Source organism: Saccoglossus kowalevskii, chromosome 22, assembly GCF_978046115.1.
Source record: "Saccoglossus kowalevskii chromosome 22, keSacKowa6.1, whole genome shotgun sequence".
Taxonomy (NCBI): Eukaryota; Metazoa; Hemichordata; class Enteropneusta; family Harrimaniidae; genus Saccoglossus; species Saccoglossus kowalevskii.
In genome coordinates this window covers 16,927,532-16,941,382 of record NC_140662.1, presented here as the reverse complement: position 1 = coordinate 16,941,382, position 13,851 = coordinate 16,927,532, and the positions used below count along the sequence as shown (strand labels likewise).

Here is a 13,851-nt window from a genome sequence, read left to right as displayed (position 1 = left end):
CCATCAGATGATGTTTCAAGGGGTTTGATAATAACTGACTTCATAAAATGCAAGCGATGGGTTACTGCTTCAGGTTTTCTGAATGGCCAGAGAATCAAGTAGTCTTAGAGAGGATCCACGATGAGGATCCTGAAGTGAAGAAGCTCTCAGATATTGTTCTAATAGATGAGCAATCTAGCTTCATGAGTAGTCTAATTTGACTTTTTTAAAGCTCGATATCACTGAAGCGAACAGAGAATGTATCTTAACTGGTAAGAAAATTTACAACGTTGAGACAATCTGCGAAAACAAATGAGAAAGTATGTCTGCAGATGTAGATCCTGAAAAACGAGAGCAGCTTGTTGATGACAATATAAGAAAAATCAGGTCTAGAGTAAACCTCAAGTCTGCATCTCTTGATATTGACATACTACAAGAGGCAGAAAGATGCATTGTGACTTATGTACAAAGAAGTCACTTCCCAGATCAGTTGCATATACTTCTCAAAGGTCTTCATAGTGAGACTAGAAAACAAGCCATGTCTATATACTAGATCCAATTCTGGAAGATAATCAAAGTATGCGTTTTCCGATTATTATTTTCTGGTATTATATTAGGCCTTGTTACAAGATACATTCCTCTCTGCCGGAAAGCATTCTCTCCCTTCAGTGTTTTTCTCTGCACGACTTTGGTTTAACTATCGGCTCCTTTATTATGTCAAATAACTTTGATGTGGGGTTTGTCAGCCGTCTGCCAGTTGATTGTGTTCGGAGGTACGCAAGCCATAGGTCTGCTCAGACAATCTGTCTCACTGCCAATACTGATCGGATGACATCTCTGGTAGTGTGCTTATCTTATATAAGTTATCGCTCTTCAGTTCGTCCGCTGTCACGGGTTGTGGATCGTTTGGTGAAAATATATCACCACAACTGAGACAGTGCAGAAAGGAAATATACCTGTAACAAATACAATAAATTAAAACAACACAATATATAAGGTTTCCTTCACTTTAATACATAAATAGTACATGGTGTTTGTCACACGCAACGTAATATTACCGTAATTGGTATAGTACAGGTGTGATGGCTCAAATACCAAAATGGCAATAGTAACAGAAAGACTTCCCTGGCGGCGATGATAAAATACGAACACGGAGCGAACAGATGAGGTTTCAACTGGTACTGGCATTATTATACTCTGCAAACATCAAGTACAATAACGCGGTAAAACTCCACTACTCCAATGACTATATACTTAAACTCCAATACAATTCAACGAGATCTCCGATCTGATCTCAGTGCTGAACAACTCCCCTATATATACCTCCAATGTCTATAAATAGACCATTACATCAGCATACATAATGAGTCTGGAACTTACTACAAATTTCTAGAATGTTCCATTACCTTCTATTGCCTCCTACAGTGTTCTATTACCTATTCAACCAGTTTCTAAAAAAAATCTAGAATATTCCACCCAGACACACTACGGTTCTAGAACATTCTCAGTGACACGAAAGTGGTAAATAAGTCGTATGCGACAGTGTTAATCACTAGAACCAGCAAGTGACCGGGATACAGTAAACAAATACAACTTAGGACTTGATCGATGCTGCGGGGAACACTCCACTCCCCAGTGAACAGCAGTGTACAATGTTGCGTTCTTTCGTGTCTGGCACACTGTCGAAGCAGCTGCCCTAGAATTTAAACTCGTGCTCTGTGTCCAGGGAGTACCGGCACCTGTACTGCTATTTGCTGCTACTAGTAGCACTGGTACCACGGGAGCCATTCGGGCAGTGGCGTCAGTGGTTCCTGTTGATCAGCAGGAATTAGTGCACATCACGTCTGCATATGTACCTCTGTATAGGATACAGCTCACTAGAGGTTTGAATCAGCATCACAAGATGGTACAGGATCAAGTAAGGTCACCTTCCTGACTAAATGTTTTCACACAAGTCTCAACTTAAATACTACTACTGAATTATGGCCATGCAAACAATAAAATGTATCCTACAAAATGTTTAGTTATCTCGAAATAGCGGACAAATCAGTGTACAGAGAATGACAATTTTGGTAGTGGAATAAACCACTTTTTATCCAAGCTCTATCAATTTAAAATAGGAGACTCGGGTTGTATCTTTTTTCATTGCCAACAACACTGGGCTCAGCACATTCTAAGGTATTTCACAATCACCATGATGTATGTATCTCAAATTCTGATGACTACACCACCCAGTGACTGTATCAGCCGTCTAAAAAGAAACATGTGTATCCAAACATCTGTGCTTTTCATTAACAGATGAATGGGTCTGTTTTCTAAAAGTACTTTTTATAATATCAAACACTTTTCTCATGAATATGACTGAAGCCCTCTAGAGTTGAGATCATTTTTTTTACTTCCTATTCGTTTTTGACGAAGAGGACGCTATTACCGAAGTTAAGGTTACTGATTGGCCTGTATTTAAACGAAGTCTATTGACAGCTATGTGATGTATTATGTAGAATAAAAATAGTTATTTGACTTGTTTTTATAGGTGACTTCCTTCTGTCTGGTTCTCACTTTAATATTTTCGGCGCAAAAGCCACTATGCAGTTGTGGGGTAATGCTCTGTGCCATTGTGTGCAAAATATTGTAGTTTAATTGTCGCTATACAGAACTGATGATAGTGATACATGGTGATACAGGAATTAAGACACAACTACATAAATAATAAAACTCTACACCACTGTTTCGTAAGCTACAACTACCAGAAGCTTTATATTTAATAATTGACTGCAAAAACTATCATAAATTATAAACTTCGCAAATTAACATATGAAATGAAACGTATGGGTTTAAATGTTACATATTAATTCGAGCATTGATAACAACACCGTTCATGTTTAATTCCATCGGTTATTTAACTTGTGACAGGTACGCACACTCGCAAAATATATGAATATATAAAGCTTTTTATTATTGAAAATACTAAAACCGATAATCGGTAAGCATACATACAATTGATTCTTCCACAACCTGGTCCTTGACATAAAATTGTTTTCTGAGGTAATGTCATGACTTATCTCATTATTCATTGAACCAGGTCACCTTCGGTGATTGTCTAAGCGATATATATATATACCATACTATTCACTTACGAGTCTCAGGACTCTTCACTCAATTTTGCCAATACCGCTTGCATAAATGGCCTATCAATAAACACTTCAATGACACATTAATGTCCTCGTTAAACATTCTGTGTTTTATATTGAAAAAAAGTGTATTTTGGTGTGTTTACAATTTTATTGTGCTTAAGTTTCATCAAAAAATGTTTTAAAAACTCCCTAAAACACTTTTCTAAAAATACTAAAACACTACTGTTGATATAAAATGCAATGATTTTAATTACAGCAATGTGCTTCAATGGAAACGGTGTGTTTTAATGAAAAACAAGAATGAGCGCTAAGATTTACAATGTAAAAGTACTTTTGCTAGAAACACATTTCAAAAGGTGCTCCAATCAGTTTTTGTCATCGCAAGACTTGCTTTGCTTTCACACAAAACACATTTGAAATTGCTAGAAGAAACAATTTTAAAAGTTTTATGATAATGAATACGATTTGTTTGTGAAACTCTTTTACATATGCAGAAGTAACCTAAAAATGTTGTAATAAAAAAATATTTTCATTATATACTTTTTTTATAATTATGCAAATTATAAACACATAAAGTGTTTTTCTAAAGTCGGGACAAACTTTAAATAATTTATTCAAATTTGTTTTTTCATAACAATAGTTTTGTAATACAACTCCGGTGTCATTTGTTAAATTATAAAACACTCAAAATAGTTTTAAATTATCAAAACACTATATAACACTTTGATTTACAATGTATATCTCGAAATGTTATCCCCTTCCCACAATGCGAACAACAGACCATGCTTTTAATATCGATAACATAAAGTTGCCTTCGTCTCAGTTTACAAAGGTAAACTGAAATCATACTCAGTCGATGTTTTCATGAACTGTACATGAAAGGAGCAGCTACGAAGTTCTATTTCTCACAAGTTTGTTTTCGAATATTTTCAATTTGAGTAAAGACAGATCAAAAAAATTGAAATTTAATTAATAATTGGACCTACAAACACGCACACACTACCCCCCCATATTGAAATAAGCACACGCCTACTCGTATTTCAGTAATTATACATAACCAGGAACATCCATGATCTGGTGTCACTTCTGGTAGACAGGGAGAAAGATGTGCAATGCAGACCCAACTGTATACTGCAATTGTGCACTATAGTTAATATTTACATATTCAACTGACACGTGTTTTGTTTTGTTGTTGACATTCTGTTTCCGAATTAATGACGGATGTATATTAATTTGTATGACACTAGTCTATAGAAAGTATTATAAACCTGAGTACAGCGCTGAACGTGTATTTTGCATAGAAAACCATCTTTCCATTGTTTGTGACTGGCATAACGAGAATAACATCATGTGCAGCACTCAGACTGTCACTCATTGCAACAACTGTGGCTTATGTATACAACACATTGTAAACAGATTCTAAATTAGCAATCACTATTAAATACAGATGGAATATTATATTGATATACATCTCTAAATATTAAAGGAAAGCGATTCCTAAAATCATAATTACAATAAATATAGCGAATGTATATTTGTGATCACGCACCCATGAAATACAAGAGAGAACTCATTTGAGAGCAAAATAGTGTATATTGTTTTTATTAACATGAATCTACATGGTAACCCTTAGAAGCACTTTTATGTTTTTCATTTAAACACACTATTTACATTGGCAACACACTGTTCAATTAAAAAACATGTGTGTTTTCTATCCAAACATTCGTGTTTTAGTATTTAACAAAAAAAATCACTGTTACTCCGGGGATAATTTTGCCCAAAACAGTCATCAACAAATCCAATTTTTAAACAGTGACGGACCCTCTAATTAAAAAAGATAAATTAAACAAGCATAATCAGGAAAATCCCAGCTATAATTTGAGCTGATCACTTCCGGCAGACAAGAGAAATCTTGTTGCAGGCCACACGTATGCTGCAAATGTGCACTATAGTTAATTTTTACTTAGGTGTTTTGTTAGTAAATAAAACACTTCTTTTCCTGACATTATATGTCTCAGAATTAATGTCGGATGCATATTAATTTGTATGATAACATTGATCTAAAGACAATATTATACACCTTTTGTCCGCTCATTCAACCACACAAGCTGAGTCCATTTCTGTGCGTGTATTTTACAATGGAAAACCATCAAACTGCCACTCATGCCAAGGCGCATGTGTGCAACTCACGGTGTACATATTTCAAATCGGAAATCACAATTATATACAGTGGAAATATTGAATCGATACGCATCTACACATATTAAGTGCAGCGAGTACTAAAATCATAACTAATATAGCAAATGTAAATGCAAATCAAACACCCATGCATACACCACCAGTTATACAAACGCGAATTATTTTATAACAAAATAGAACCTATTTAATCTATTACATGCGCCTACTTGGTAATTATTGTAAGCACTTTCATGTTTTTCGTTAAAACATACTATTTGCACTGTGAGCTCAATTTTTAAATTATAGACATATGTATTACATTGAATAAAAATAGGTTTTAATCGCACCAGGGTATTTTTACATGTGATTTAAGCATGTATCACGAAAACTATTCAATTCCAAGCACACGGAAAGCAAATTCACCGACGATGTTTCAACTCAAAACACTGTAAATGTTTCAAAAAGTGGTAATGTATAAAGCACCTTTGTGTTCATGAGAGTAACTAAAACACTTTTCTTTCAAATTGTTATTATTAGTATTTTGAAACACACATGCAATGTTTTAAAATAAAATACCCGACGATAGATGTTTCATACGTGTTTCTGTTTACGACATGTATACAAGTTCATAACAATTACTGAATCACCTTTTTCAAAATAGTTTTTTTTTTCTGTAACACTTTTCTTTAGCACTTTCACCCTAAAGTGATTCATGTACGTGTGTACGAACAGAACATCTTTTTTATGCAGTCTACGGTACGCATCTATAACAGCCACAATGTTTATACAGCATTGGGTATAAAACTAGTTTGCACGTGTGCATACTATGTACTTGTAATCTGTCAGTAATAAATGCACGGCGTTGTTATCAATAATAAAGTTAGCAAACTCAATGACGCAGTGCTAATTTTCTTCATAACATAAATGTAAATGTCATATAGGTGATAATTTATGTTCCTGTTCTGTTGTGAGATAATAATCGTAAACAACGGCGTACATGATGCGCATGCTCAGTAAGGATTTTAACCGCAGGAGTATGTAGATAAGTTTGTTCGCTAATGAAGCAACATCAACTTAATTATTATACACTTGGAGTTTACAGTGTAGTATTCTATATATAACCAGTTAGACAAACACAGGGCAGTGATTAGGTCACGCCCACCACAATATCATTTAGATCGGTACTATTTATTTTGTAGAACGTACTGTATATTGGGATTTAATGATGATGTAACTTATTGTTGGGCGATTTCAATGCAATACTAGGCATGTTGACTCCCAAATATGCAATCGGGTGAGTTTGAATAGTTCGGATCCGCTCGAAAGGTAATTAATTATTCAAACGTCAGCTGTAATGCACGCATGTGTGTGTGAGTCTATAGCCACCCTATAGTTGATTTATGCGGTGGTTATAGAGTATCATTTGACTCGTGTATACGTAGGGTGTGATACTGCGCAGGTAAGTATATGTTTTATGACAATTTACGATATGTGACTGGTTCTTAAACTTACTGTGATTTGATTGAATTCCTTATAACTATCGCTATTCATTAAGTAAATAAAGTATTGTGTCGGTATTGGTTTCTATTATTTGTCTTTTCAATATCTATTTCAGACTGTTATCATAAACGTGTTATTTTATTTTATTGTATATATGACGTTTTCACGGATTAAGCTCACCGGGGAAAGAGTGTGTTTTATTTGTATTGGTTTAGTTATTGGGTATTATTTTTCCCAGAGGGTAAGTAATTTTAGAACATATTCTCGAAACTAATCGTCTTGACTTCATTTTTCAAATAGCTTTCATTTGTATAGCCAGGTCGGTGGTCAAATGTGTGTGAATGGTTTCTTGATTATAATGATCGTAATACTGAAATAAAATGAATATAGCAAAAAATACACATTTGTTTTAAAATGTAAGTAGATTAATAATACACGTATGAAAACAACACCCAGACAGCTTTTAATAAACATATGCCACGCATATTAATGTGTTTCATATAGTAATATTAGTTTAGTAATACATGGATTAAAAGATGTGTAAATAGTGGTAGGTCAGCCTGACAACTTCAAGTAGTTGATTGCAAATTATCCACGACTAAGAAACTGCATTGGAGCGACTGCACATCGTTTAATTTGATTGTATTAACTGAGTAAATGGCAGACCGGGACATCTGTAATAACGCATATAATACTCCCTTACAGGAATTTGTAAAATCTCCGTCTTCAAATAATGATGTGTCTCCGATACAATCTCGCACAGTCACAATTCAGGAGAAACTGAAACAAGCAGCGACAAATGACGTAACGCCTTCACGTTCCCGCAACGACATAAATGCTGACTCAAGTAAAACACGGATTAATAGTGCTAATGGCGAATCACCGAAACAAGATGAATTTAAAAAAACTGGTGGGGTGGAGAAAAATGTGGAGGTAGAAAAAGCTGTAAGGAAAAAAACCGTGGACTTATATCCTTACAGAATGTATAACCCATTTGCAATGGAATGGGTGAACGTAGTTGATGAGTTGGAATGGATTCATAGAAACAGTTATAACGAAGACAAGATGGTTTATAAAATACCGTTCGACTTAGGTAGTGGGGACCTGCGACTAACATCTGTTAATGAAACTAGGTAATGATGTGACTTCATTGTTGCTTGAGAAAGAAAACTTTTCAAATTTTGATTCTAATATACTAGTTCTGTAACTTAATCATACGAGGGTACAACTTTGAGAACAAAAAAGGTGTTTTGACTACATCTCACGGCAAATCAAATATGCCCATGTTTAAGTGCTACAACACATTTTATTCTGATGTGAAAATCTCCTGTTCTTGGGCACAAACACAAAACAGAATATTGCAAAATTGTATACAGCTTCCAATCAAAGAAAGCTTAGAAAAAAATCCCGTGTGCTGAAGGTATTGGAGGCATGACAAACAAATAAAGAATACTGTATTTATTAATATGTTAGAAGCACATCTTCATTGCCCATAAAGCATTGTGCTTATTGCATGCAAAATCATTGGAATATGTCCTAATCCTAATTTATTTTTACAGTAAGCACATGTGCTTCTAATAGAGCAAATGATTAGGGTGGTTCCAAGAAGCTATGGGTTAACAATTATAAATATTCAATGCAATAATGACCATATATGATGGCTTAATAGTTTGGTCATAAATTCTGTCAGAACACAAAATTGAAGCAAAAGTACTTAGTATATTACAGTTATTATGCATATTAAGAAAGACAGGTAAGTAATAACAGGTAATTAATATGCATTAACATGCATTTTAACTCTGAAGTAATCAGGTCTGTGGATTATCTAAAAGCATATATGTACCTAATTTTATTAACATTTGATCAGTGGCAGGCAAGATAACTCTGGAGCGCCTATAAATTGATTAATTTATGCCAATTAAGGTAATTAGTAAGCATACAATCTAACCCTCAACTAAACATGTAAATGGCCTATTGCTAAGTATCTACATCTGTATATAAGTTACCTGTAGTGTCTATGTATCATGTTTTATTAAAATGTGTTGAATGGTATTTCAGGAACAAGCGGGAATGCTTAAAAGTGGCTAACTATTATGCAAACTAGGTCATTGATATGCAAATCAGTACTGCGCATTATCCCTGAACATCAATGTACTAAATTTAATTGAAATAAGAACAATTAAAAAGGCTTAAAATTAGCTAATTAATATGCAATTTAGGCAATTAATATGTATAGAATTTCAACAAAAAATGTATCAGGTCTGGGTATTATCCAAGAGTATCTATGTACCAGGTTTCATTTTATCTGTTTAATTTTATACGAGAAACAAATCAAACTGCTTAGTAAATTAATATGCACAGTTTTCAACCAAAAACTAATCAGGTTTGAGAATTATCCCATAAATCTAGGTACAAGTTTCATTAAAATCTGATAATTGGTTCTTGAGATATTAGTGGAACAGGCACACAGATGCACTAACATCAAAGACTCACAATGTGTGCTTTGCACACGGGAGTCAAAAAGTATTTTTTAGTAATTCTCAAAAAAAATACGAACTCACATATCTAAATTAGCTACATTTAATAAATACATTTTATACTAGTAGATCATTTATTAGTTGAAAAGAAAGTCAGATAACTAAAACATTACAAATGATTGCAGAGAGAATTACGCAGCATGAATGACAAATATGCAAATAGTTTTTTGTTCAGACTGAATGGATGGGAAGTAGTATGTCTATCAGTTGACAGCTTTATGTTTTTGTTTCCTTGTTTAGAGTTGTAGTACAAAATGCAAAAAACAATATACGCAAAGGCACATATATTTGTGCTAGTATCGAAACCATCGATGAGAATGGCCGTAAACGAAACAGAGGAGGTGACTTCTTCACTGCTGGCATGACGAATGTTGGTTTAGGAAAGAGTACGGCTGGTCGTGTTGTTGATCATGGCAACGGCACATACCATGTGTATTTCTATGCAGCCTGGTCTGGCGAAGCAACAATAGATATTGCGCTAACTTTTACAAGAGAGGCTATCACTTATATTAAAGATATAATGAAGAGAAAGGAAGAAGTTCTTGGATTTGCTGCCAACTACAGCGATGGTAAAAATACAGAGGAGACCCGTTGTTCTCTCATCAACGAAGGCGTGTGGACAAACAGATGTGAATACATAAATCCCAACTCTCTGGGGAAAACAGTGCTTGGTTGTAAAAAACTAGATCGATTCAGATGTGACCAGATTACCAACATATGGGCAGGTGTTGAAGGATTAAACCGTGCTGCTATAGATGAAGTAAGAAAGGTTAAATTTTTATTTGAAGGGTTAGTATTTATTTTTAAATTTTATTTTATTTATTTGTAGATACTCTGAAGCAGAGTAGAAGTGGCATTCAGTAAGTCAACTCTTCAAATCGGAGGCTAAATTTAGGGATAATCGATGACATAGAATGCATCACCAATGTCTTTGTTAAACTAACAATTGTCGTTTGTGACCGAGTGCAGTCATTATATTCAATTAACTATTTAATAGATTAGAATTTGAGGTAATTAATTGTAAGCTTACCATAATAACTACTTAGCTTCTTAACTTGATCATCGGACTGTAACAGACTATTTTTTATCGACAACATATTATTTCTATAACGCAGGGCAATCATCAATTCAAATCCATATTACATCCAGGGGTCTACTGTGCAACTGTTTTGAATAACATTGTATTACAAAGTAGCATATTTATATGATATAATGTTGTTAGGTTAGATGTTTGTTTGGCGCCTCTATACTTAACCTTTGGCCATGTAACTGTAACTATAACTTATTGAAACTTTCAAATTATCCTTCTGTTTTTTGCTAACACTCATTTTTGAAGGGAGTGGTTCTTGTTTTGAATTGTGTTGTGTTTTGCGCTGAAATATACAGGAACACATAAATCTCTAAAATCGATATTATGCCACATGGGATTCCATTCTCATCTAACAACCATAGTAATCTCATCCTGTCACATATTTTGGTGCTGCAGGCCAGGATCGAATTTGAATTGTTAGGTACAACTAATTCTTTTATCAATGTTACTACTATTCAACATTTTTTAACATCAAGGTTATGCTCTATCTAATAAAAATATTAAAGGCTGCTTACAAAAAAATGTATTCTATGCTGCCTTCATGCGTGCGTGACACCCATTTAAAATAATATTGTCCCAGATTAACAAGGGGCAGGCTTGAGGCACGATTGAACTTATGTGCAAATACTATTTGCGGCCACATTAACAAATATTTGTGTTCGCGAAATCGAGTATCTGAAATTCATAAGAAACAAGGAAGAGCTTGGATAAATCCAATCACCGTGACTGAAACCCGTCATAACATCAATCTATTAATTCATAACTAAAAATGTTGCCCCAAACAAAGCTAATTTCACGACCTGATATGGAAACAAGGGATAATGCGTTCAGTTTAAGACAAAATTAAAAACGTATAGATTATATTCATTGTCATGAAGAATAAAATATGATGCAATCACACAAATATCATCGGCATACATTTATTAATTATAATGGACTCAGATAAAATATGTTATTTTTACTTTTAAACAAATTGTTGACACATTTTCACTGTTCATAATATATTCGATACATTAAAACTGTACATACCTACTGCATGTTCATACTTCGACTGTTAAACGTTATCCAGTGATAGAATGTTCGTCTCGTGCCGTAGACAGATAGTACCATTCCAGTACCAGTAGACTAGATACAGTTTATAGCACCGTTCTTTTTAGTAGCTGTCACATGGCTCTTGAAAGACAAGTACAACATTATTTGATGTGAAATGTCTAATGATTTAAACACATAGATAATGTTGATACTGTTCAAATAGTATTGAATATACAAATAATGAGTTGAGCGCCCGACTGCTCAGACAACTACATGGATACGTGACGCACATAGTTGTAATTACGGCGGTCAATGACGGAATGCCAATTACATTCTCTGCAAAAATATCACCATCTCGTTTATTTAAGATAACTTCCGGTTTCCCTCTTTTCTCAGAAAATCAAAAATGCATTGGAGATTTTACTACCCTAGTGAAAAATAGTTATGTATAACCAGTGACTTAAAGTGGCTCGTTTAGCTTAAACTATTATAATATTAGATGAAATTCAAAATTGAGGCTTCGCCAATAAAATAATAGCTATGAATAAAATGAATCTATTGATTAGATCAAAGGGAATTGACACCTGTCTAGAGCTGCATCGTATGCACACACACACAAAGTACAAATGTATAAAGCTGTTTATTATTGAAGATACTAAAATCAATAAAATGAATCGCAACATACACAGCATGTCTGCGGACAATGGTGAAATATTTGTCATGTTAATGTTTTAATAAGCTTTGAAAACAATTTAAGTCAACACAATTTTCGATGTGCTCACATTGCTTCCATTTAGCAACTTCTTGTCAATGAATGGGGAGAAATATATTGGTAGCTATTATGAGCTATCACGACCATCCAAATTCCGTATATATTCACATACAAATATTCTCATATTTACAGAAAATATAGTACTGTGAAATTAAAAGGAACTCCAATAAAGCTAAATATAATGGGTAAGTATAAATAAATAAATAAATAAATAAATAAATAAATAAATAAATAAATAAATAAATAAATAAATAAATAAATAAATAAACACATAAACACATAAACACATAAATAAATAAATAAATAAATAAATGTATGTTAATATGTTTCAGATGCTCGAGTAAGTCCGCCGCAACTGCCGATGTGCGGTCCCGATCTACCTATACCATTATCAGATGGCTACTGGGAGAACAATACCACTTTCGTTCCTCTTGTTTGTCAAAGTAAACAGTGGAAACCAGAAGAAATTGACAAATGCCTCGCTGACACAGAGATCCTTGGTGTTGGCGACTCGACCCTTGGACCATTAGCTTACGAATTTATAAAATCACCAGAAATGTGGAAGAAAAACTTTCATTTTATGACGCCGCGAATTGCCGGTCCAAAAGTTCCGATTATGGAGACTGTATTCGAAAGCGATATGATTAATAATATTACCAAAGCACAATGTCAATCCAAAACGCCGATAGTGCTTCTAAATTTCTGTTTCCACTACGCGTTGTGGTCTACCAGAGGATACGTGGAACGTCTTGTGCGAGTAAAGCTGGCGGTGGAGCGACTTTTTCAAAGGTGTCCAAATTCGAAAGTTCTACTAAAACTAGCACATGCGCGGGATAACCTGTATAAGGCACAGAATGTACATAGCAACAACTGGATATTCTACGATATGAACAGAATACAACGACGTATATTCGGTGGAACTGGCGTTCTTTTTCTCGACCCTTGGGATTTAACGAATTCAGCGTTTCAAGAAAACACTATTCACATGGGGCCTACGGTCCGACGCCAAGAGTCGTTTCTTGCGCTATCATATTTATGCCCAGAAATGGCGATGGTGCAATAGTTTCAGCTGATTAGTCACGAGTATAGTAGTTGTATCAATTATTGTTACATCACATTAAGCACTCTTACACATACTATGAATTATGTATCAGCAGTTCAGCCTAAACCAGGATCAAAATACTATAACACCAATACATGGATACATGAATGTGATAGTGGGATATACGCTTCAGTCTTTTTTCGAATAGAAAATTAAAGTTTCCGCTATTAGGTTCAGTAAGCAAAACTTGGTGAATGGAAAAATAAGGTTGCATTATTAGAAATACATGGAGGATAACACCTCAAATCTCAGATTATGTGCTTCTAACCGTATTTGTTAATAGCCACTGACAATGGCTCTTCAACTGCCGCTGTAGTAACAAAATAACTGATTGCACACTGAACAAAGAATTGTTAAACCTATTAATATGCACAACACTTTAAACTTCCCCTAGCAACAACAGAACCGCATCCAATACTATAAATTGGTGGACATACAAGCGGAACAAAGCACACTGTTACCAAATGGTGGCAAACCTTTGCATTCGCCAAACATCCCAATCTAAAACGCAAAGATAAGTATTTGTG

At 34.4% G+C, this 13,851-nt stretch overlaps 1 protein-coding gene across 1 annotated transcript; it reads left to right on the top strand.

Moving 5' to 3' along the window:
* The first annotated feature begins 301 nt into the window (after positions 1–301).
* LOC102807529 (NXPE family member 3-like) lies at positions 302–13,575 on the top strand. Its single transcript, XM_085495789.1, has 7 exons — positions 302–497; positions 1,710–1,897; positions 6,907–7,032; positions 7,497–7,924; positions 9,569–10,117; positions 12,355–12,407; positions 12,555–13,575. Exons 1-7 carry the CDS (start codon positions 302–304, stop codon positions 13,283–13,285), a joined length of 2,271 nt encoding a protein of 756 aa, XP_085351915.1. The 3' UTR covers positions 13,286–13,575.
* The last annotated feature ends 276 nt before the right edge of the window (positions 13,576–13,851 follow it).